General features: G+C 34.0%; 1 protein-coding gene across 9 annotated transcripts in view; it reads left to right on the top strand.

Annotated features, from left to right (window-relative positions):
* DENND4C (DENN domain containing 4C) overlaps window positions 1-26312 on the top strand; it is a 128606-nt gene that overhangs the window by 37155 nt on the left and 65139 nt on the right. For 6 of the 9 annotated variants that reach the window (XM_022573794.3, XM_089913186.1, XM_089913184.1 and 3 more), the window contains 8 exons: window positions 5437-5689; window positions 6617-6686; window positions 8608-8777; window positions 11577-11815; window positions 13379-13445; window positions 14491-14549; window positions 15430-15574; window positions 18697-18872. In XM_022573794.3, coding sequence (XP_022429502.2) covers window positions 5437-5689; window positions 6617-6686; window positions 8608-8777; window positions 11577-11815; window positions 13379-13445; window positions 14491-14549; window positions 15430-15574; window positions 18697-18872 — 1179 coding nt within the window. Of the gene's footprint in view, window positions 1-5436; window positions 5690-6616; window positions 6687-8607; window positions 8778-11576; window positions 11816-13378; window positions 13446-14490; window positions 14550-15429; window positions 15575-15594; window positions 18107-18696; window positions 18873-26312 lie in introns of those variants that run through there. The other 3 variants (XM_089913187.1, XM_089913188.1, XM_089913189.1) reach the window with 3 other exon arrangements.

Genomic DNA, 26312 nt, shown 5'->3' with positions numbered 1-26312 from the left:
CTAAGTTCAGTCACTTGGTTAAAATGGTTAATTGCTTGCTATCTATTGTAAAGGCATTTTTATTTTTTCTGTTATTTAAGTAATTTGTGGAGTTGTGGGCATTGTTTAAATATCTTGTCCCCTAAAACCTTTTCACTTACTGTTTCCATTGGTCATTGCCTGAATTAGATCTTGTATGGGGGGATGTAAAATGAGACTTTTCTAACACTGTCATTTAAAAAATACATTTTTAATTGGCATTTTATTATAATGAAGAGCTTTCCTATTCTCTTGGCCTCATTTTTTTTTTTTTTTTTTTTTTTTATGTGGTACGCGGGCCTCTCACTGTTGTGGCCTCTCCCGTTGCGGAGCACAGGCTCCGGACGCGCAGGCTCCGGACGCGCAGGCTCAGCGGCCATGGCTCACGGGCCTAGCCGCTCCACAGCATGTGGGATCTTCCCGGACCGGGGCGCAAACCCGTGTCCCCTGCATCGGCAGGTGGACTCTCAACCACTGCGCCACCAGGGAAGCCCGTCATTTTTTTTAATGAGACAGATGTTTAAATTTTCTTTGAGTATAATTGAGGAACTGTGAATTTTAATTTATTCCGTTTGATAAAAATCAATTGCAATCCTTATTCTTTTTGCCCAAATTGTCCCAAGTTTGGCCAGTGGGAGCCCTTTCCAGCTGACTGCTATGTCAATCAAAATTTGGAGCTATGTGTATTCATTGTTACTGAGGTGTTTATTTTTTATATAAATAAATATATAAATCATGAGTTCATACTCATATTTCAACTTCAAATTTTAACATTAAAATCTTACTGAACTCATTTTGGATTGTATCTTGTTTCTCTTATGCTGAAAATCTTGGTTTCTAAATCATAAATATGTTACTTATTTATCTTATTTACATAAGGTAATCTCAAGTTATAGTATCAGCTTTACTACCAATAGTAATTCTGTTACTGAGTTCCTTGTCCCTAGAATAAAACCCATTAAGCATTTACAGAGTACTGTGTTAAAAAATTATATGAAATAGTTTTTCTATGTGGTTATATTACCAATTTGCTATGCAGTTAGGTTCATTTGTTCCTTTTTGTGTTTCATTTGTTTTAAAATTCTTTTAATATGGAAAATATTGTTGTGGTTCAAAACACATAAAAAGATATATTTAGAGAAGTATTGCTTCAGTTTCTGTTTCCTCTACTCCTTTCTCTATACTTTCTGCCCTCCCCTCTCCTGTTGTTTAGTTTCTGATTTATCCTTTCAGTGTGTGTTTTTACAGAAATAAACACATATGTGTGTATAGTTTTATTTCTTCCTCTTAAACAAAATGCAGATACTATGTACACTGTTTTATACTCTGTTTTTTCACCTAACACCATCTCCTGGGAACCACTCCATTTCTGAAAATGGAGATCTTTCTCACTTTTTTTTTTTTTTTTTATAGCTTTGTAACACTTATTTGTGTGGATGTATCATACTTTATTCAGCCAGCCTCTATTGATGGACATTTGGGTTCTTTCCTATCTTGTGCCCTTAAAGAATGCTTTGGTGAATAATGTTGTGCATATGTTGTCACATATTTGTGGAGTTATATTTTCAGGTAGATCCTAGAAAGGAATTGCTGAGTTAAAAGATACATACATGCATAATTTTGTTAAATGTTACCAAATTTCCCTCCATTGTGATTGTGCTATTTTATCCTACCATCATCACTGTATGTGAGTGCTTCTTTCCCCACAATGCCATCAACAAAGTATGTGACAAGATTTTTGAATTTTTGTCAGTCTCACAGTAGAGAAATGGTATGTCAGAATAATTTTAATGAGGTTAAGTATTTCTTCAGTGTTTAAGGACCGTTTTTTCTTTTGTGAACTGTTAATGTCCTTTGGCATTAACTGTTTGTTAATGTCTTTTTTAAAAACAGGTTTTTGATTAATTTATTCTTTTAAAATTCAGGATAGTGGTTTTCCTTAATGATATAGTGATTGGAAGGGAGAATAATGAGAACCATTGGTGACTGTCTGTTTTTTGGTCTGGAGCTGGTTATACAGGTTTGTACACTTTATGCCAATAAACTGAGCAATATGCTTAAGTAATAAAATAAAATAAAAACAGGTTTTTGGTCTTTTTCTGTTTTTTTTAAATGAGATTTTTATGTGTTAGGAAGATGAACTTTTTGTAAAAGAGTCACTGGATGTTTTCTCCAAGTTTATTAATTTATCTTTTTTTAAAATTGAAGTATAGTTGACTTACACTGTTATGTTAATTTATAAGGTATACAGTGTAGTGGTTGAATATTTATAGATTATACTCCATATAAAGTTATAAAATATTGATTATATTCCCTGTGCTGTACATTACAGCCTTGTAACTTATTACAAGTAGTTTGTATCTCTTAATCCCTTTTACCTATTTTACCCCTTCTCCATTCCTCTCCCCTTATAATTTGTCTTTTGACTTGATTTACAGCGTTTTTTTGTCATGTAAAGTTTATTTTATGAAGTTTATTTTCTTACTCTTTTATTGCCTCTAGATTTTGAGTCATAGTTACATTTTTCCTACTGCTAGGTTTTCTTTTAGTATGTTTTCATTCTTTACATTACATATGTGATCCACTGGGAGCCCTTATTGTGTGTAGTGTGAACTACAGATAGAATTTTGTTTGTTTATTTTTCCCAATGGCAATTTGCTTATTCAGGCACCGCTTATTCAATTAAAAAGTCCATCTTTCCCTCAGTGTATTGAAGTGTCACCTTTATCATATACTAGATTTCTGTTCATTGTTCTTTCTATTTACTCATTTGCCAATACTATTTTGATTTAAATATAGAGGCTTTATAGTGTTATATTTACTTGGGCTTTAACAACTTCATTGAGCTATAATTCACATATCGTACAATTCAGCCATCTAAAGTGTACAATTAAATGGTCTTTAGTATATTCACAGAGTTGTGTAGCCGCAGTCCATTTTAGAACATTTTCATCACTCTGAAAAGAAACCTTGTACCCTTAGCAGTCACTCTCCAATACTCTTTCCTACTCTCTAGTCCTAGGCAACTACTAAATTACTTTCTGTCTCTGTAGATATACCTGTTCTGGACATTTCATGTAAATGCAATCATACTATATGTGGTCTTTTTTGTCTGGCTTTTTTCACTTAATATGTTTACAAGGTTCATCCATGTTGTACCATGTATCAGTACTTCTTTGTTTTTATTGATCCATGATATTGTTACATGGCTATACTACAATCTACATATCCATTCATTAGTTGATGGACATTTGATTGTTTCCACTTTTTGGCTGTTGTGGATAATGATGTTATAAGCATTTGTGTACCAGTGTTTGCATAGATGTGTTTTCTTTTCTCTTGTGTATATATTGAGAAGAATCTATGTTTATTTTTCCTCTTGGGTCATGTGGAAAATCTATGTTTAACCCATTGAGGAACTGTCAGACTGTTTTCCAGAGCTGTTGATTTCCACCAGCATTGTATGAGGATTCCAATTTTTCTGACACTTGTTATTATCTGTCTTTTTTATTCTAGCCATTCCCATGAATGTGAAGTGGTATCTCATCGTGGTTTGATTTGTAGTTCCCTAATGGCTAATAGTATGTTCAAGATCTTTTTATGTGCTTTCGGACATTTGTATATCCTCTTTGGATAAATGTCTATTTAGATTCTTTGCCCATTAAAAACAAAGAAGGTGTTTTATTTTATTTTATTATTTATTTATTTTTTGCGGTACACGGGCCTCTCACTGTTGTGGCCTCTCCTGTTGTGGAGCACAGGCTCCGGACGTGCAGGCTCAGCGGCCATGGCTCACGGGCCCAGCCGCTCCGCAGCATGTGGGATCTTCCCGGACCGGGGCACGAACCCATGTCCCCTGCATCGGCAGGCAGACTCTCAACCACTGCGCCACCAGGAAAGCCCAAGATGTTTTATTTTAAAATAATTTTACTTTTACAGAAGAATTGTAAAGATAGTACAGAGAATTCCTATATATCCTTAGCCAGTCCTGTGCCCATTTTTAAATGGTGTAATTTTTTATATTGATTTGTAAGATTTTTTTTTTTACATATTCTGGAAAGAATTTCCTAGTTAAATATATGATTTGAAAATATTTTCTCACAATCTGTGGTTATCATTTCACTTTCTTGATGGTATCATTTGTAGCACGGAAGTTATTAATTTTAATGAAGTCCAGTTTATCTGTTTTTCTTTTGTCACTTGTGCTTTTGGTGTCACATATAAAAAGGCTTAGTCTAACACAAGGCCACAAAGATTGATTTCTGTGTTTTTTTCTAGGAATTTTATAGTTTTAACTCTTACATTTAAGTGTTTGATCCATTTTTGGTTTTCTGGTGTGTAGTGTAAGGAAGGGGTCCAACTTTGTTCTTTTGCATTTGGATATCCAGTTGTCCCAGCACCATTTGTTGAAAAGATTATTCTTCTCCCATTGATTTATCTTGCAACTCTTGTCAAAATCAATTGACTGTAAGTGTATGGGTTTAAGTCCAGACTGTCCGCGTTATTCCATTGATTTATATGTTTATCCTTATTCTAGTACTGAACTGTACTGATGACTAGATTGGTAGTAAGTTTTGAAATGGGGGAGTGTGAATCCTCCAAGTCTGTTGTTGTTTTTCCAGATTGCTTTGGCCTATACTGGGTCCCTTGCATTTCCATATGAACTTTAGGATTTTGTTGCCTATTTCTAAAAAAGAAGGCAGCTAGGATTTAGATAGTAATTTGACATCTAACCAATATTGTCTTCTTATCTATGACCATGAGATGACTTTTTATTTATTAGCTCATCTCTTTAAACGGTGTTTTATAGTTTAAGTCAGGATTTTTTTTTTTTTTTTTTGCGATACGAGGGCCTCTCACTGCTGTGGCCCCTCCCATTGCGGAGCACAGGCTCTGGACGCGCAGGCTCAGCGGCCATGGCTCACGGGCCCAGCTGCTTCGCGGCATGTGGGATCCTCCCGGACTGGGGCACGAACCCTTGTCCCCTGCCTCGGCAGGTGGACTCTCAACCACTGCGCCACCAGGGAAGCCCAGTCAGGGGATTTTTAAAGGTGAAATTTTGACAGGAATTATGAACGTAAATTTTGTGAAAACACCTGAATACTAGATAAAACTTCTGAGAATTGACCTGAGGATGATTGTGGTATTGCCCCTTTTTTGTTTCATATGTTTCTTGTAATAAGCAATAAAATCAAGTTGTTTGATCCTATTTACACTTCTAAAATTGTATTCTAGCTGTTGAAAAATAGTAGAAGATTTATAATTCCCAAAGTAATTATTTTAGTTTTGGTTTGCAGTTAACATTTGGGAAACAAAAGGGGAGACCAAAAAAAATTTATTTTGTTCTCAAGGAGAAAACTAGCCTTAACCTGACATATGTTAACTTATCTATTTATTTCTTCCCTCCCTGCCATGCAGAGTTTTATATGATGGAAAAGAAAGACTAATTCCAGGATGTGAAGTGATCCAAGCCACACCCTATGGTCGCTGTGCCAATGTCAACAATAGTTCAACTACTTCACAAAGAATCTTTATCACTTATCGAAGGGCTCCTCTAATTCGACCCCAGAATTCGTTGGCTGTAACTGATATCTGTGTTATCGTAACCAGTAAGGGAGAAACCCTTCCTCATACCTTCTGCAAAGTTGACAAAAACTTAAATTGCGGAATGGTAAGAATAAAGTTTCATTTCCAAAATTTCATACGAAAATTAAAAAAAATTTTTTTGGACCTCTATTATTGGGCTTATTATTTACTCTCAGTTTATATTGTCATGATTTTTTTATTACTTTTAGCTCTCTAATTTTTATGGTTCATAATAACTTAAAAAAATCCTTAGCTACCTGATGTTTTAGAATAATTTCATCCAGAAAATAGATGCTTAAAGTCAGGGATTTTTTTTTTTTGATATGTGCTAATACATTACACTAATATACAGGTTTTGTTAGCTTTTGGGTTTTAGTGGTGTCTTCAAGGACAATTACAGGGAGATTGGGTCAAGACACCCTTTATATTTATTTATTTTAAATATTGTAGTTTTCGTATTTATTTTAAAAGGGCTCTACTGAAGAAGAAAATGCAACATATACATTTGATTTATAGTTTTATGACACTGAAGTTTACTGTTGGGTTATGTTTATTTTGAAAAACAACTTAAAGGAAACTAATATTAGCTTAAATGAGGTATAGGCAGAGATGACCCATGCACCCAAGGCTATTAGTCAAGACAGGTTTGCCTCTGGAGATAATGACTTCATAGCATCTAGTGACCCCAGTCTTCCCTAGTTTGGGCTCAGCACCCACATTTTGTGCTGTTTTTTTCAAATAGAGGCAGCCTCTGCATGATTACAGAATTGTAAAATTTTTGAAACAATCTTTGCATCAGTTTAATTTTCGTGGCAATATTTTTTTGTTCCTTTTCTTCTAGTGTTTTCAGTTTCATGTTTTGCTGTATTGTATACTATATATAGTCTGTTTGATAAACATGTTTTAAATAGACTTCCTTGAGGAAATAATCAAAATCTTTAGAAGACATTCAACAAAATCAATTTATTATCACTCTTTTGTCTTTTTTTTAAACCTAATTTATATTTTACAGTGGGGTTCCAGTGTGTTTCTGTGTTATAAGAAGTCTGTGCCTGCTTCCAGTGCAATAGCATATAAAGCTGGTAAGTAAATGAAAAAAAAAGGTCTCTGTATTGTTGCACACTAACATTTGGTTAGAAGAGACAGTGTATGCTCCCTTATACAGTCTGTGGAATTGATCTATTCATAAATTGAATTATCTGTAACGTTAGCATGTAAAGGCATAAGTTTTCCTAAATACATTACATACTACAAGATACATTAGTATTTACCCCCACCAATAAAAATATACTGTTAATTAAATGGAAAATTTTATTCCAAACAAGCATTTGTGGAATAAACATTCAATTTTAGTCTACACTAATAGATTTAATAGTTGAGTGGAAAATATTTACTCTCTGACCTTTTATATTTTGGCAGTCAGAAAGGTGTCAAACTACATCTTTACTTCTTATATATTTCCTTCTCTTATCTCTGTGTGTCTGATTTGAAAGCACATGTTACTTGCCATGAAAGGTGGAGTTGCTTCCTTTCTCCCTTGTTGCAAAGAATCAGCTATATGGAAGAGAGGAGAACCTTTTCTGCCATGAAGTGTTTGAGAAATCTATCGCCACATTCTTAACTGCACAGTAAAGTGTCAAGGGCTGTAAAGATTTAAGTGTGACCTCTTCATCCCACTGGTATGGTGGGATAAAAACTGAAAATACAGGTATGCTCCAGTTGTAAATAGAAGAGATACTGGAATACTTCTTTGTGAAAAGAAGCAGTGTCAGTTACTTTTTATTGTGCACAATTTTTGGAATAAAGTTTTACTTCAGGGAAGTCAGGCAAATCCATATATGAGAAATCTTAATTGTCCTCATAAAGACATTCATACTAATGTATCAAACCATTTAATATAAAAATAAAGGCAACAATTAAGAGTTATAAATTTCAGTATCACTTTAAAATGTAATACTGTTAATATTGCTGTAATGTGTTGATTATATATGATTTCCTTAGAAGTTTTTTTTTTCTTTTTGGTGGTGAGAAAGTGTCACTTAAAGAAAACGTATAGAAACAAGTTTTGTGAAGGTGTTCAGGTATTTGATATAAGACATATTTTAGAATAAAGAATTTTGTAGACTGAATTTGGACTCAAAATTCTGCTACTGACTTTCAAGTGCTTAACCTAGAGGTGGTCTGTGTATTAGAGATATTAGAGGCTAATGAATTGATGCCATGTAGCTACTTTATTCTGGTCTTTGTTATGCTTCTCAGAGTGCCCCCTGCTCCTGCTTCCTTGATCTCGCAAACTCTGTACAGAAACAAGAGTTTCTGTCTCATTTACTTTTCATGTTACATTCATTTTACACTGCTGCTCTCTCAAGAAAAGTTTAGGGGCTGTGATAATTTCTGCTGCCTTGGCATTATTTCATAACACTTGTCCCTTCCCTGAATTTTTTTTTCTCCCCACAGAAGACTAACTGAAATAGTTGATAAATTTCCCTGTATGTTTCTTGCATTCTCTAAGATGTTGGCAGTATGTAGGGAAAATACATTAAGATTAATGATCCTGTTGAATAGAGTTTTAACTAGTATATTTAATACATTTTAATGTTACAGTGAACTTTAAGTCCATGGGTAAAAATAAATGGTAGATTTGTTATTTATTTTAATTACTGATATGGCAAGAGAAAAATTGATCTTGAAATTTCACACAAATATTTCTGTAGAATGTGCTATTAAAATATCCTATTAATATGTAATATGTAAAATATCCTATTAATATGTATCCTATTAATATGTAATTAGTAACTATTTAAAAGTAACTATTTAAAAAAAATTATCGGGAGTTCCCTGGCAGTCCAGTGGTTAGGACTTGGCGCTTTCACTGCTTTGGGCCCGGGTTCAATCCCTGGTCAGGGAACTAAGATCCTGTAAGCCGTGTAGCACAGCCAAAGAATAAAAAATAAAAAAATAATAAATAGATAAATAAATATCATTATGTCCTTTCTCCAATAGGTTTAATTTTTAGGTATCCAGAAGAGGACTATGAGTCATTTCCGCTCTCGGAATCTGTCCCTCTCTTCTGCCTTCCGATGGGAGCTACAATTGAATGTTGGGATCCCCAAAGCAAATACCCGCTTCCAGTTTTTTCAACTTTTGTCCTCACAGGCTCTTCTGCTGAAAAGGTATATTTTTTCCTCTTTTATTAAACCTATTTTGTCCATGTTTTTAATCCATAAAATGATTAATATAAGTTTAATGTGAATGTTAGGATTATTTGGACACAATACATTTCTGTTTACATTTGTACTTCAATGCCCAAAGTGAGATGTCTACATGAAACTTGGGATCAGGATGCTGATACCCCTGGAGTGTCTATAGGAGCACATATAAAGTCTCTGGAGAGATACCCTCAAAACCCAGGCCTCAAGAGGAGATGCTAGTGAAAGTTAGAAGACATAGGTACCATAGGAAGAATCAACAAGACACAGAGATGGATTACACCCTTAAGATATTGAAATGATAGAATAACAATATCAAAGATATTATAAATTGAATATATAATTGAAATGATTCAAGACCTAATAGAGGGGCTCAGAACATCAAGGAAAGAACAGGATATTTTGAAAAATGAGTAGACAGGTTGGAAAAAGAATCAAATGTCTAGAAATGAAAATATCCATAAAATTAAAAATGTAATGAATGGTTTAAACAGCAGATAAGTCATAAACGAAGGAAGAATTAATGAAGTGGAAAATAGGTTATCTTGAAAGTGGCACAGGAATACATAAGACATAAAAGGAGTTTAAAAATGCAGAGGATAGAATCAGATGGACCAACAGATATTTAATGAACCCCAGAAGGAGAGACTAGAAAAGGGAGAGACAGCATTTTAAGAGCTAGTGGTTGATTGAGAGTTTTCCAACATTGATGAAAAATTGAGTTTTTCAGGTTAAAGATACACTCTGAATCTTCAGCAGAAAAAAAATAAAAGTATAAAACCACCTGTTTTCATATTATAGTAAAATGATAGAATACCAAAGACAAAAAACAACCAGAAAGAAAAGACATACTTACTTATAAAGGTATAACTATTAATTGATGGCTAATTTCTCAACAACAACAGTGAGGGTCATAAGACAAATAATACATTAAAATTGAGGGAGTAAGTGAAGATAGTTTAAACAGTATGCAGAAAGCGCTAGTCATAAAAGAAAAGATGAATAATAGGACCTCACTGGAGTTAAGGACATCTGTTCATTCAAAGGTACCATTAAGAAGGTGGAAAAGCAGGCCCCAGGCTGGGAGAAAGTAATGTGATACTGTAGGTATTCCATAAGGGTCTTGTATTCAGAATATTTAAAGAACTTCTATATTGTCAGCAAGGATAAGAAATAACTCTGTGGCCCAACAGGTATACACCTGAGCATATCCCAAGAGAAATGAGTATATATATTCTCTAAAACACATGTATATTTATATACTTTATTGGTAATAGCCAAAAATTCAAAACATGTATAAACAGTAATAATAACATAGAATGATAATTTAAAATAAAAAAGAGATGGCAAAAAAGCAATATTAGGAAATAAAAAGTAAATAAAACTACAGATCTAGTAGAAATTTAAAAATTGAAAACTTTCTTAGGAAGTTTGATAGAATAGCCAATTTTATTGAAATGTGTAAGTAACCAAGGCTGGCTCTTACGGAGCAAACAAAAATACATCTGTGTCCTCATTCTCCAGTCTTCAAGTTTACAGCCACTGTACTGAAGACGATAATTAAGGTTAAGTGTCCAGCAGAGTGTCTGGAACATAGAAAATACTCACTAAATGGAAGGCCAGTACTATATTGACTGGATTGCTTACAAGTAAGCTAACTGTTTAGCTTAATAATCATTTATAGTTTCTTCCATTGAAAGCAATAAATATAAATGAATATTTTAATATCTTCAAACACTTAAGCATTACCAGAGTTACTTTGACCAGTAGAGAACAACAAATCCTCATTGTGATGCTTTTGACATATTGCTTGTTAAGAACCCCAGAGATGACTTTGAAATAATTGTATCTGAGAGTGTTATTTGTATCTGTAAAGACAAGGGTTAATGTGATATAACAGACACACATATATATGACATATATACATACACATATGTATATAGTGACTAAACAGTTAAAAGATTTATAAAAGTATCACTTAGCCATTTCCAGAGCGTTTTCATCACTCTAAACAGAAGTTTCTTCCACTCCTATCCTATGTCTCTCTTTTCTACTATCTGTCTCTACCAATTTGTCTATTCTAGGTAGCACATATAAATGGAATCATATAATATTTGTCTTTTTGTGTCTGGCTTATTTCACTTAGCGTAATGTTATCAAGGTTCATCCATGTTGCAGTATTTATCAGAATTTGATTCCTTGTTAAGGATGAATAATATTCTCTTGAGTGTATATATAGTCAGCCCACCGTATCCAGGGATGCCCAACCTGTGGATCCGGAGGGCCGACTGTACTACATCATTTTATATAAGGGACTTGAGCATTCATGGATCTTGGTATCCGCTTGGGGTCCTGGAATCAACCCCCCTCGAATACTGAGGGATGACTATACCACATTTTGTTTATCTGTTCGTCTGTTGATGGACATTTGGGTTGTTTCTCTTTTGGTTATTGTGAATAATGCTGTTATGAACACTGGTGTACAAGTATTTGTTTGAGTCCCTGCTTTCAACCCTTTTGGGTATATACCTAGGAGTGAAATTGCTGGATCACAGGGTAATTGTTTAACTTTTGGAGGAGCTGCCAAACTGTTTTCCCCCATAGCTGCACCATTTTACATTCCCATCAACAATGTTTGAGATTTTTTTTTTCATTTACCTGTCATATGCACTCTAAGCAAATACTTCTTTTGGAAAAAGAGAAAAAGAGAAATTAATTTTTAAAAACGCTCAAATTTTACAATGGAATTTCTTTACTCTGTAGGTATATGGAGCTGCCATCCAGTTTTATGAACCTTACTCTCGAGAACTTCTAACAGAAAAACAGCTTATGCAGCTGGGCCTGTTGACACCTGTGGAGAGAAAAATGGTCTCCAAATCCATCAATTCAAACAAATGCATTTGTTTACTCTCACACTGGCCTTTTTTTGAAGCTTTTAGAAAATTTCTCATGTTTATCTACAAACTTTCTGTGTCTGGACCACATCCTCTTCCCATTGAAAAGTATGTATAATGATTTGAAGGATGTCTGGTGAAAAAATTGGATGTATATATGTACATTTCATTGTTTACCTGACTTCAAGCATCAGAGTTGAAAGGGAAGGAGAGTCACATTCTACTTTTTACTTGCTCCCTTCTTCACCTGAATCATTGACTCTGAATTTAAAATTGAGGAGTGGTGGTGAGGATGACCAGATAAAAATCTTCTGAGAATTCAGCTGAGGAAGAAACTTATATATATACATTATATTGTATGTGTTCTTCCTACTCATTCTTAAATAACCAAGAGAAAAATAGCTGTTGTTGCACACACACCCCAACTATCCAAATGACCATTGCAAGTTAAACATCTCTAAACTGATGTAGAAATTAATGGTGTTAATTGATGTTAATTGATTAATTGATGTTAAAAGTAAGGTTTTGGTTTTAGCATTGATAGAACTCTACATGCTTTCCCTTTGATTTGTAATTCTCTTCATCATGGAAATGTTTTGTAAGCAAGAAAAATAGATGTGGAACCACTGTCTTTTTAAAACCACATCTTTTCTGACTTCTAGTGGCATGTTGACTTGTTTATTATAGTAAATAACTCATGTATCCTGCTAACAAAGCAAGTCAAGATCTTTGGTGGAAATGTGTTATACTGTGTGTAAACAGATTTTTCTTAAACTTTGCAAAATTTCACATTATAGCAAAAAGATTATCAGTGAAGCATACTAGTTTAGTGGATAAGAGGGGGCCAGTTACCTGTAGGTTTTAAAGTAATGCTGCTCAAAAATCAACTTTATAAAATAGTAAAAGTACTATGCAGAAACACATCAAAATTTGGTGTAGCAATATGGTTTCAGCTTTCTTGTTGTATTACTGGAATGACAGTCTAATGGTTCATAATTCTAGATTTAACTTTCAGCTGTCAGATTAACTTAAAATTGATTGGAGTAAATTTAATGTTAATAATAAGTTAGCAGCCTTTTGAAAAATTAAGGTTCTGTGAAATTTGTGAAAAAAAAATCAGTGTATATCATCAATTCTTTTTTTTCAGTTGAAGTAATACTTTGCATTTAGTGGCTCCTAAGAGCTCAAAACTTTGGAAAGACTTGAGTTATTATGTATAGGTGGAGAAATAGGACAAGTGATTTGCCCGAAGTTATAGTGTAAGAACTATATTAATTTAATTAATATTATTAGATTGAATTCTGTATTAGTTTTGATTCATTATATCACAGTTAGTTGCTCCCCATACTGATACTGATAACCAGGGCAATAAATGTTAGCTTCTTTCATGAAAACTATATTCATGTTATTCTTATTTTCCTGGTGATAATAGGGTATATTAATCTGGACTTTTAATCAGGAAATACATTTTGCATTTTAGAAGTTGCATTCCACTCATAGTGGAATGAGTACATTTATTTACACTAAGTAAATTTATTTATTTATTTAGCTTAAGTTTTAGGTAAGTGGCTTTGTCAGGTCCAGGATGATGAATAATGGTATTTAAGATCTGTTAAAATCCATGAAGCATTTTAGAAAAGTAATTATCTTTATTTCAAAAATTTTTTCTAGGCACATTTCACATTTTATGCAAAACATCCCTTTTCCTTCACCACAAAGACCAAGAATCCTGGTACAGGTAATAAAAAACAGTATGTTTGAAGGGAGTGCTGCATATGTTCATTCCAGTCATTGCAATGTGGATGCTATGGCCCTTTTGGTTTGAGGCGGAGCAAGATGCATCCATGAAATCCTTGAATTTTCTGTATTTTATATCTTTAGCTAATATTCTTTTGTACTGTTTTTTTGAATTTGGGGTATACAGAATTGGAATAATTACAATACTTGGTTCATGACATCATCATTGGTTCATGTGTGGCCTTTATGTAGCCTACTTTAATAACGTAAAACCCAAAATTATGTTGAGGGCATGTTTTTAACATTCGAGTGACTAATAAATATCAAATGTGAAATTGGTTATAGTTGGAAGGCGGAAGTGAAGCGGTCTATGATAGTGTTGTTAAAGGACCAGTTTCTTTTTATTTCCAGTCAGTGGCAGACCTATATAAGTATATAGCTTGTGACGTAAGCAGCTTACCATATGAGATCAGTATAGACGTGAACAGGTCTATTCCCTGTCCAAAGACATGAGTTCACTGATAATGTACTTGGATATGAGAGCAGTGTCAGAGTGCCATGAAAGTTTCTAAATCGCTTTCTCTCTATTTATATACTGTTCTTCCTGGACCAATAACAGTTTGCAGACTGATCTATAGAGGCAAGCTATTTAAACATTTTTTTCTAAGATGGTTATTAACATTATATGTGTTAGTCAAATATTGTTAATCTTGAATGTATTTCAGTTCAGCAAGTATTAATATATATTAAGCAATTGGCAAATAGAGAGTAAATAAATTGGAAGCTTTTAAAAAGCAGTTATTCCATAATTTTTAGACAGCTGTATTTTAATCAGTTAACTGAATCAAAATTCAGTTGAATTAACGATTTAATTTTAAAGAACTATATACTTCTAAGTAAATAACAGCTATTGTTTTATGTTTTAGTACATGTTTCCAAAACTATATCAGTCTGCCTATTAAACTATTTTCCATTTTACCCTTGATCTAAGTATTTAGGTTTCAAAATTGGCTTGGTTAATTTATCATTTTTTTTCTTTTTTTAAGCTATCAGTCCATGATGCGTTAATATTTTCACAACCAGTTTCTACACCTTTACCACTAAGGTAATTAATGGTATATAAAATAATACATTTGTTCACTTGGAGCAGAATGCTTTAAAATATTTTAAGGGTTAGTATAATAGAGTTGTGTTATCTTTACAAACTAAGAATAGCCTTAATGTTTCTAACTTTGATAGCTGGGGCCATTCAGCATTTTAAAAATGGAACACTTAAAGAAAGTTGCAAGATTGAATGTGGGGAATACCTCCCTTTTCCTCTCATCTCCCTTCCGCATATCCAGTTCCTTACTAAATGTTCAAGGTGAACTGATTTTACCTCCTAAAATGTCTTGAATCTATTGGCTTCTCTTCATCTGTGTCACTAGTCCAGGCTAGCATGATCTTTTACCTGGACTACTTCATTATGAGCCTCTTAATTGGCACTCTTTTGCTCTTGTCTTTCAGTTTTTTATCCACACTGCAGCCAGTGTTTCCTTCTGAGAATGCAAATATAAAATTGTTGGAGAAAGCAAATATTTTTATTTTGGGCATAATCTCTTGTTGTTTTCATCCCCTCCTTTAATACGCTTTAGTCACAGTAGGTTTATTTCAATTTCTTGAACATGACAATTGCTTTTCCTTGCTTCAGGACCTTTGCAAATGTTGTCTCCCCACCAACCCCTACCTTCTTTCTTTAGAGCGTAGCTTAAATGGCTGTTCTTCAGGAAAATCTTTCCTGATAAACGCCCTTGTTGCCAAAGGATGAGTTTGAATCATTCTCCTATACCATCTTATTAAATTTGCTACTTTTCAGTGATAACTAAATCAGGACTTGAAATTAATATTAGATTTTCAATTTATTAATATTTAGGAAATAATTTAATAAATCATAGCACCTTTTGGTGAAATAGTTCATAATCACCTCTTTTTCTCTCCTTTTCTAGTGGAGCCAACTTTAGCACCTTGTTAATGAATCTGGGTCCTGAGAATTGTGCAACACTGCTGCTCTTTGTTTTACTTGAGAGCAAGATTTTGCTGCATTCTCTTAGGCCAGCTGTGTTGACTGGAGTAGCTGAAGCTGTTGTAGCTGTAAGTATAGAATTTTCTTTTTAGTGCAGAATTCTTGACAGAGAATTTTTACTCTAAAGGGAAATTTCCTTCAACCAAAGCTTTGAAATTACCACTAAATGTTTAACATAAATGTAGTAGGATGGCAAAGAGAAATACTAAATATAAAGGAAAAAAAGTGATTTCTATTGAGAGAATTTCAATTTCTAATTTTTCATATTTTAGAGTTCTTCAGAGAATCTATATGATTACATAATAATAGAATTTGTGAATGAAGCTTACTGTATTAAATGAGAAGCTCTGGTCAATTTCAGCTGCCCTAAAATTGTGGACATGAATTACATGACTAATTTCTCCCAATTTTAACTTTTAATCATTGTGAGCCAGTAATGTATAGGAATATCTAGGTGATTGTGAAATTGGATAATGTACAGATGTTTAGCTATTGTGAAAAGCATAAATAAAAGTTAAATCAAGTCCTGTTTTAAAACCTCTTGATGGCTTCCCATTGCAGTTAGAAGGAGGTCTGATCATGTAGGGCTTTATAGGTCATAATATAGAATTTTGGATGTTCTGTTTCTCTAACTCTATTTTCCATTATTTGTTTAATTTAAAATAGCTGACTCTCCTCTCTTCCCTTCCCCATTTTACTCTCATGGAAGTAAGGATCTTTTTTAGGTCTCTTTTTTACTCCTGTGTCCTCAGCATTTATCACAGTTAAATAGCATGGAGTAAACACTCAATAAATACTTGTTAAATAAACAAATGGGATATGTCTCCAAGATATTAATCTGGTCAGAGAAATGCTGCTAGGACTGAAAACAGTAATAACCATTTGAGATGGTTTATGGAGGGCAAAGATCCTAATTATTTACTCATTTTCCAAGCCTCCACAGTTACATGTAAAAGCAAAAGTTGTTATAACATGAAAATATTTGTTAATGAACTGACCAGTTTTATAAAGTTCCCACTCAAATATTTCTTCCTATAAAACTTTGGGGATTATCCATGCCCCTCTGTCTGAATCTCTGTGGCCCAGTCTCTTGCAATGTGAAATCGGAAATCTTATTAAAATGCAAGATTGCATGAAATTTATGTAACCGATGTTGGAGAACAGCCTGAATTGCTTGCAAAACTATTGATAAATGAGGATTTGATAGTAAGGCAAATTACCATTTAAAGAGGAGAAAATTGAAAAGAATCCTGACAGTTTAAATTCCTCAAAAGGAGAGTGATTTGAATATCAAAGAATATTGAAGAGTTAATGGAGCCCCATAGCAAAAATTGATGGAACCAATGGGTATTCTTGTAAAATTGACATTGTTTATGATTGTGTGCAAAAGTCGAAGGTGAAGACAAGGGTGTCATATTTTGTCGTCCAGTAGTTTTATTCTGAAATTTCTTATGTAGTTAGAGGTGTAACGTACCTTTTGTTGAATGGTAGATAGTCAGTTTTCCCTGGAGGAAATCTGAAGTCCTTGCAAGGTCCTTTGCGAGTAGTTCTATCCCTCTGCTCTCTGATACCATTTTCTACTTCTCTCCCTCTTGCTCACTCTGCTCTAGCCACGCTGGCCTCTTTGCTACCCCTGGCACATACTAGGCAGTCCCCACACCTTAAGGCCTTTGCTCTAGCTGTTCCTTTTCTTCGAAGCGCTCTTCTCCTAGTTATCCCCTTGACTAAAACCCTCACCTCCTTCAAGTTTCAGCTCAGTGTCACTTTCTTATTGAAGCCTACCCTGTTTGGCCTATTTAATAATACAGTCTGCTTTCCCCCTCTCCTCTCTCATGTTCTAAACTCTAATCGCCTTTACTTGGCTTTACTTTTTCTTTTTTTCGTAGCACTTAGCACTCTCTCACATGGTATATGTTTTATTTATTATCTTCTTTTTGTTTTCTCTCTTCCTGCTAGACTAGGTGTTGGCAAACTGTGGCCTGTGAGTCAAATCCTGGCTGCCACTTGTTTTTGTAAATAAAATTTTACTGGAACATAGGCCATTTATTTACATAATGCCTATGACTGCTTTCATACATGAAGACAGAGTTACGTATTTGTGACAGAGACAATATGGCTTGCAAGGCATAAAATATTCTTATCTTTTACAGAAAAAGTTTGCTGGCTCTTATGCCACACTGTACATTTCATGAGGGCAGGATCTTTGTTTCATTCACTGTTACAGCCCCATCATCTAGAACAGTTCTTGGTACATATTAAGTGCTCAGTTACTAGAAAGGAAATAAATGATTGAAGACAGAATCCCAATTCTGTATAACCATCTGGAATAACTGGCAGAGGTAGTAAATGCTATAGATAATTATTTGGGGTGAGTACTGATGGGTAAGGTAAGAATTGAACTAGATCTTGAAATATAGCAAGGATTTTTGTAGTAGAGGAAAGATTTTGTCATCAATGATTAAAATTATAATATTGATTATTAAAATTTTAATTTTTTTTTTTTTTACTTATCAAAACTTGTCTTTTTTCCCTTTTAAAAAGAACACATTGATACAATTAAGGTAGAGCTTTATAAAGGAAAGCTGGTAAAGATTGTTGAGGTATGTTTTATATTGACTAATATTTTTAAGATGCCAAGATTCACTGAAGTTGGATAATATTATGTTTATTTGGGCAGTTACAAAATTTTTTTGGTTGAAATTTTTAGTTGACTATTACTCTTCCCAAGAGAATCATTTAAATTTTTTTAGTTCTTGGTGTTCTTAGTTGGATTTTAGTCAAAGGTTATCTTGAAAATTAACATGAATGAAATGCGTCAGAGTTAAAGATCATGAGTTTGTTTTATAAAATTTTGGGCTATTTTTTCTCCTCTTTCACTTTCTCCATAAAATGGGAATGTGGATTTTCTATAGGCATTAGAAGAATTAACATGCAAAGAGCTGTTAGCATTTTAATTGTGCTTATGATCACTGTCATTCCTGAAGATTTTAATCACATTGGTTCATAGTATTGCCTATCAGTGTTTTATAGTCATTTAGATTTTGGAATGAAGTTTGATATAGTCATTTAGTTTTTGGAATGAAACTAGACTTAAATGCTCTGTAATGGTCCCTTTCAGTAGTATTAGTTAATTACTAATTCTCATTGCAAATTTAAAACTTGGTTAATTTTTTAAAACTTTTTTTCCCAGATGATCTTTCCATTTCAGTGGCAATGCCCATATATTCCCCTTTGTCCTCTTTCACTGGCAGCCGTGCTTAGTGCACCTTTACCATTTATAGTTGGAGTTGACTCAAGGTATTTTGATCTTCATGACCCACCACAAGATGTTGTTTGCATTGACTTGGATACAAACATGTTATATATGTAAGTTGATTCTTTTTATATTATCTCCATTTATATTTTTCCCCACATGTAGTTATAGCTCATTGAAAGCATATACAAATATGCTACTTTTAAAAGTTGGTAATAAGTCTTCAGATTCAATACAATGATTCTCAATCAGGACAGGTATCAGAATCCTGGAATGTTGTGTGATTTGAAAAAGATTGTGTTCAATATTATAATAGTTTATATTGGATAATAATGTTAACAGTAGGCAGGAGATATTTATGTTTATCAGAAGAGAATATGGATTATTAAAAAAAAAAAGGTTAAAAACACTGCTTTCAGAGCTCAAGAGATGATATGCTATCTAGGTTTAATTCAAAATCCGTGTGTAAGTTCTTAAAAAATGGGTTTACCTGTTTGAGTTTAGTCACAATATAGGGTAATATGCTGTTTTCTTAGTTGTCAAGATTTGAATTTTATAGGGATTACAGAGAAATTGATATTAAAAATCAGTCAGAGTTTGTGCTTACTGGAGGTGATAAATATGTATAGCAGTGGTGTAACTGAGGGTTCAGAGAGTAGAGCACCACACTAATAAAAGAAGATTCATCCATCCAGTTCTAGATGGATGTTTAGGAGCGCCCTCTGCATCCCCACCCTCACAAAAACAACAAACAACATGGGTAAAGGGCAGTAAGTATTGAAACTTCCCTAGTATTAGTGCCAAATTCCAGGTCCTGGAGTGCTTTTATTCTTTACTGTTTGATACTGGCAGAAAATGAATAGAGTAAGAATTTGGGATGAGACTTCAATGGTTACAGCAGTAGAATTGGTTGGGAAAATAGCCTTGAGTGAACCAGAAGAATAACTTAAGGAAGGAAGAAAACATTTAATGTACCTTAAAAAATAATTTTGAAATGGATCTACCATTGTATTTTGAAAACTGTGTAATTGTGGTAGCTCTTTACTATGTTTGTTTGTTTATTTATTTGGGTTTTCAGTACTTTAAAAAAATTGAAGTATAGTTGATTTATAATATTGTACTATTTTCAGGTGCACAGCATAGTGATTCAGTATTTTTACAGATTATATTCCAATAAAAGTTATTAAAAGGTAATGGCAATAATTCCCTGTGCTATGCAGTATATCCTTGTTGCTTATTTATTTTATACATAGTAGTTTGTATCTCTTAATCCTATACTCCTATCTTGCTCCTCCCCGCTTTCCTCTCTTCACTGTTAACCATTAGTTTGTTTTCCATATCTGTGAGTCTGTTTCTGTTTTGCTGTACTCATTTTTTTTTATATTTTAGATTCTACATATAAGTGATATCACACAGTATTTATCTTTCTCTGCCTAATTTCACTAAGCATAATATTCTCTAGGTCCATCCATGATGCTGCAAATGGCAGAATTTCATTCTTTTTTATGGTCGAGTACTATTTTATTGTGTGTGTGTGTGTGTGTGTGTATATATATATATATATATATATAGTCTTTATTCATTCATCTGTTGATGGACACTTGGGTTGCTTCCATGTCTTGGCAATTGTAAATAGTGCTGCTATGAACAATCAGGTGCATGTATCTTTTCGAATTAGTGCTTTCATTTTTTCTGGATATATTATATACCCAGGAGTGGAATTGCTGGATCATATGGTAGTTCTATTTTTAGTTTTTTGCGGAACCTCCGTACTGTTTTCCATAGTGGCTGCACCAGTTTACATTTCCACCAACAGTGTATTAGGGTTCCCTTTTCTCCATATCCTCGCCAACATTTAGTTTATGTTGTCTTTTTGCTGAGAGCCATTCTGACAGGTGTGAGGTGATATTTCACCGTTGTTTTGATTTGCATTTCTGTAGTAACTAGTGATGTTGAGCATCTTTTAATGTGCCTGTTAGCCATCTGTATGCCTTCTTTGGAAAAATGTATTTTCAGGTTTTCTGCCCATTTTTTGATTGTATTGTTTGCTTTTTTGATAATGAGTTATATGAGCTGTTTGTATGTTTTGGATATTAACCCCTTGTTGGTCGCATCATTTGCAAATATTTTCTCCGATTCCATAGGTTGTCTTTTTGATTTGTTGATGGCTTCCTTTGCTGTGCAAAAGCTTTTAAATTTAATTAGGTCCCATTTGTTAATTTTTGCTTTTATTTATTTTGCCTTAGGGGACAGATCCAAAAATACTGCTATGATTTATGTCAAAGAGTGTCTTGCCTATGTTCTCTTCTAGGAGTTTTATGGTTTCAGATCGTCTGTTTAGGTCTTTAATCCATTTTGAGTTTATTTTTGTATATGGTGTGAGGGAATGTTCTAATCTCATTGTTTTACCTGTAGCTGTCCAGTTTTCCCAGCACCACTTATTGAAAAAACTGTCTTTTCTCCATTGTATATTCTTGCTTCCTTTGTCATAGATTAATTGATTGTAGGTGCGTGGGTTTATTTCTGGGCTCTCTGTTTAGTTCGGTTGATCTATGTGTCTGTGTTTTGCCAGACACAAAACATGCTGTTGCTGTTTTGATTACTGTAACTTTGTAGTATAGTCTGAAGTCTGGGATGGTGATACCTCCAGCTTTGTTCTTTTTCCTCAGGATTGCTTTTGTAATTTGTGGTCTTTTGTGGTTCTTCATGAATTTTAGGATTATTTGTTCTATTTCTTTGAAAAATGTCATGAGTATTTTGATAGGGATTGCATGATTGCTTGGGGAGGTATTGGTCATTTTAACAATATTAATTCTTACAATTCCAGAAGAGCAAGGGGCATCTTTGCATTTCTTTGTATCATCTTTATTTTCCTTCATCTGAGTTTTCAGAGTGTAGGTCTTTCACCTTAGTTAAGTTTATTCCTGGGTATTTTATTCTTTTTGATACAATTTCAAATGGGATTTTTTTTTTTTTTTACTTTCCCTTTCTGATAGTTCATTATTATTGTAGAGAAAAGCAACAGATTTCTTTATATTAATCTTATATCCTGCAACTTTGCTGAATTCGTTTATTAGTTCTAATAGTTTTTGTGTGGTGACTTTAGGGTTTTCTTCATTTTTTTAAAAATTGAAGTATAGTTGATTTACAGCTCTACAGCCAAGTGATCAGTTATACACATACAGACATTCTTTTTTTGTGTTCTTTTCCACTGTTGTTTATCACAGGATGTTGAATATAGTTCCCTGTGCTATACAATAGGACCTGTTGTTTATCCATTCTAAATGTAATAGTTTGTGTCTGCCAACCCCAAACTCACAGTCCTTCCTCTCCCTCCCCTCTTGGCAACCAGAAATCTGTTCTCTGTGTCTAGGAGTGTGTTTCTGTTTTGTAGATAAGTTTGTTTGTGTCATGTTTTAGATTCTAGAGTTTTCTATGTAAAGTATCATGTCATCTCTAAATAGTAACAGTTTGACTTCTTCCCTTCCAATTTGGATGCTTAATTTAACGGGAAGGCTTTCAGCTTTTCACCATTGAGCATGATGTTAGCTGTGCATTTGTCACATATGGTCTTTATTATGTTGAGATATGTTCTCTCTGTACCCACTTTGATGAGAATTTTTATGATGAATGGATGTTGAATTTTGTCAATTGCTTTTTGAGTGTCTGTTGAGATGATCATGTGTTTTTTGTCTTTCCTTTTGTTAATGTGGTGTATCACATTGATTTTACATATTTTGAACCATCCTTGTGTCCCTGGAATAAGTCCAACTTGATCATGTGTATGATCCTTTTTATATATTGTTGGATTTGGTTTGTTAATATTTTGATGAGGATTTTTGCATCTATATTCATCAAAGATACTGGCCTGTAATTGTCTTTTTTTGTAGTGTTTTTGGTTTTAGTACCAGGGTAAAGGTGGCCTTGTAGAATGAATTTGGGAGTGTTTCATCCTCTTTAATAATTTGGAATAGTTTTAGAAGGGTAGGTATTAACTCTTCGTTATATGTTTGGTAGAATTCCCCTGTGAAGCAGTCTGGTTCTGGACTTTGTTGGCTGGGAGTTTTTTTTTAATTACAAATTCAATTTTACTGCTAGTGATTGGTTTGTTCAAAGTGTCTGTTTCTTCTTGATTCATTCTTGGCAAGTTTTGTGTCTAGAAGTTTATCCATTTATTCTAGGTTGCCCAATTTGTTGGCATATAAGTTTTCTTAGTATTCTTTTACTTTTTTTTTTTTATACTTCCATGGTGTTGGTTGTTATTTTTCCTTTTTTCATTTCTTATTTTTTTTAATTTGGGTTGTCTTTTTTCTTCTTGGTGAGCCTGACTAAAGGCTTATCAATTTTTTTTTCTTTTTTCAAAAAACCAGCTCTTGGTTTCATTGATCTTTTCTATTTTTTTAAATCTCTTTCTTATTTATTTTCTCCCTGAGCTTTATTATTTCCTTTCTTCTGCTGACTTTGGCCTTTGTTTGTTCTTCTTTTTCTAATTCTTTTAGGTGGTAGGTTATGTTGTTTGAGATTTTTTTTGTTTCTTGGGGAAGGTCTGTATTGCTGTAAACTTCCCTCTTAGAACTGCTTTTTCTGCATCCCATAGATTTTGGAGTGTAGTGTTTTCATTTGTCTTGAGGTATTTTCTGATTTCCTCTTTGATTCCTTTATTGACCTGTTGGTTTTTTTAGTAGCATGTTTTTAGTCTCTGCACATTTGTTCTTTTCTTGTTTTCTTTCTGTAGTTAATTTCTAGTTTCATACCATTGTGGTTGGAAAAAATAGTTGATAAAATAATTTCTATCCTCTTAAATTTGTTAAGACTTGTTTTGTGGCCTAGCACGTGATCTATCCTGGAGCACGTTCCATGTGCACTTGAAAAGAATGTTAATGATGCTGGTTTTGAATGTAAATGTCCTGTAGATATCTATTAAGTCCAGCTGGTCTGTTGTGTCATTTTAGACTGCTCTTGCATTATTGACTGTCCATTGATGTAAGTGGGGTTTTAAAGTACCCTACTATTACTGTATTAGTGTCAATTTCTACCTTTGTGTCTGTTAGTATTTGCTTTATATGTTTAGGTGCTCCTGGGTGCACGTATGTTGAGTGTAATATCATTTTCTTGTATTGATCTCTTTATCATTTTATAATGCCTTTCTTTGTCTTTTGTTATAGCCTTTGTTTAAAGTTTATTTTCTGATATGAGCATTGCTACCCCCACTTTCTTGTCATTTCTGTTTGCATAAAGTATCTTTTCCCATCCCCCCACTATCAGTCTTTTTGTGTCTTCAGCTCTGGAGTGAGTCTCTTGTGGAAAGAAGGGTCTTGGATTTTTGTCCAATCAGCCACCATGTGTCTTTTTTTTTAAAATATTTATTTATTTATTTTATTTTTGGCTGCGTTGGGTCTTGGTTGCAGTATGCGGGGTCTTTGTTGCGGCATGAGGGATCCTCCACTGCAGCATGCAGGCTCCTCATTGAGGTGTGCAGGCTTCTCTCTAGTTGTGGCGCATGGGCTCAGTAGTTGCGGCATGCAGGCTCTGTAGTTTGGGTGTGTGAGCTTCAGAGCGCATGGGCTCTGTAGTTGCGGCATGCGGGCTCTCTAGTTTTGGCCCACATGCTCAACAGTTGCAGTGCATGGGCTTAGTTGCCCCATGGCATGCAGGATCTTAGTTCCCTGACCAGGGATCGAACCCACGTCCCCTGCATTGGCATGGAATTCTTTTTTTTTTTAATGGTAAATTTTATGTTATGTATATTTTACCATGATTTTATTTTATTTTTTTAACATCTGTATTGGAGTATAATTGCTTTACAATGTTGTGTTAGTTTCTGCTGTATAACAAAGTGAATCAGCTATATGTATACATATATCCTCATATCCCCTCCCTCTTGCGTCTCCCTCTCACCCTCCCTATCCCACCCCTCTAGGTGGTCACAAAGCACCAAGCTGATCTCCCTGTGCTATGTAGCTGCTTCCCACTAGCTATCTATTTTACATTTGGTAGTGTGTATATGTCAGTGCCACTCTCTCACTTCGTCCCACCTTACCCTTCCCCCCACTGTGTCCTCAAGTCCATTCTCTGTTCTGCATCTTTATTCCTGTCCTGTCCCTAGGTTCATCACAACCTTTTTTTTTTTTTTTTAGATTCTATATACGTGTGTTAGCATACGGTATTTGGCTTTCTCTTTCTGACTTACTTCACTCTGTATGACAGACTCTAGGTCCATCCACCTCACTGCATATAACTCAATTTCATTTCCTTTTATGGCTGAGTAATATTCCATTGTATGTATGTGCTACATCTTCTTTATCCATTCATCTGTCAGTGGATACCTAGGTTGCTTCCATGTCCTGCCTATTGTAAATAGTGCTGCAGTGAACATTGTGGTACATGTCTCTTTTTGAATTATGGTTTTTTCAGGGTATATGCCCAGTAGTGGGATTGGTGGATCATATGGTAGTTCTGTTTTTAGTTTTTTAAGGAACCTCCATACTGTTCTCCATAGTGGCTCTATCAGTTTACATTCCCACCAACAGTGCAAGGGGGTTCCTTTTTTTCCACACCCTCTCCAGCATTTATTTTTTGTAGATTTTGTGATGATGGCCATTCTGACTGGTGTGAGGTGATAACTCATTGTAGTCTTGATTTGCATTTCTCTAATGATTAGTGATGTTGAGCATCCTTTCATGTGTTTGTTGGCAATCTGTATATCTTCTTTGAAGAAATGTCTGTTTAGGTCTCCTGCCCATTTTTGGATTAGGTTGTTTGTTTTTTTGATATTGAGCTGCTTGAGCTGCTTGTATATTTTGGAGATTAATCCTTTGTCAGTTGCTTTGTTTGCAAATATTTTCTGGGAGGTGGATTCTTAACCACTGGACCACCAGGGAGGTCCCACCATATGTCTTTTGATTGGAGCATTTAGTTCATTGACATTTAAAGTAATTATTGACAGGTATGTAATTATTGTCATTTTATTACTTGTTTTCCAGTTGTTTTGAGGTTTTTCTCTGTTATTTCTTTTTGTTTCTTCCCTTGTGGTTTGATGATTTTCTTTAGTACTATGCTTCTGTTCCTTTCTTTTTAGTTTCTGTGTAACTATTGTAGGTTTTTGATTTGTGTTTACTGTCGGGTTTATATATTGTTGACCTATAACTATGTCTACTTTTTGTTTTAAACTGGTAGTAATTTAGTACAAACACATTCTAAAATATCTACATTTTTTTTCACTCCCTCTCCCCACATTTTGTGTTTTTGATGTCATATTTTGCATCTTCATGTTTGTCTCTTAACTGTTTATTGTAGTTATAGTTGCTTTTACAGTTTTTTGTCTTTTAATCTTCATATTGGCTTAAGTGGTTGATCTTCAGTCCTTACTATACATTTGCTTTTCCTAGTGGGATTTGCCCTTTCCTATAGATTCTTACTTTTTTGTCCATTTAGAGAAGACCCTTTCACAGTTCTTTTAGGGTAGATTTAGTATTGATGAACTCTTTTAGTTTTTGCTTGTCTGAGAAGGTCTTTATCTCTCCCTGTAGTCTAAGTGATAATCTTGCTGGGTA

Source organism: Delphinapterus leucas, chromosome 6, assembly GCF_059928025.1.
Source record: "Delphinapterus leucas isolate spDelLeu-1000000601 "Yukka" chromosome 6, BTC_Dleu_Yukka2, whole genome shotgun sequence".
Classification (NCBI taxonomy): Eukaryota; Metazoa; Chordata; class Mammalia; order Artiodactyla; family Monodontidae; genus Delphinapterus; species Delphinapterus leucas.
Note: the sequence above shows the minus strand (reverse complement) of the source record. Positions and strands in the feature narration are given on the sequence as shown.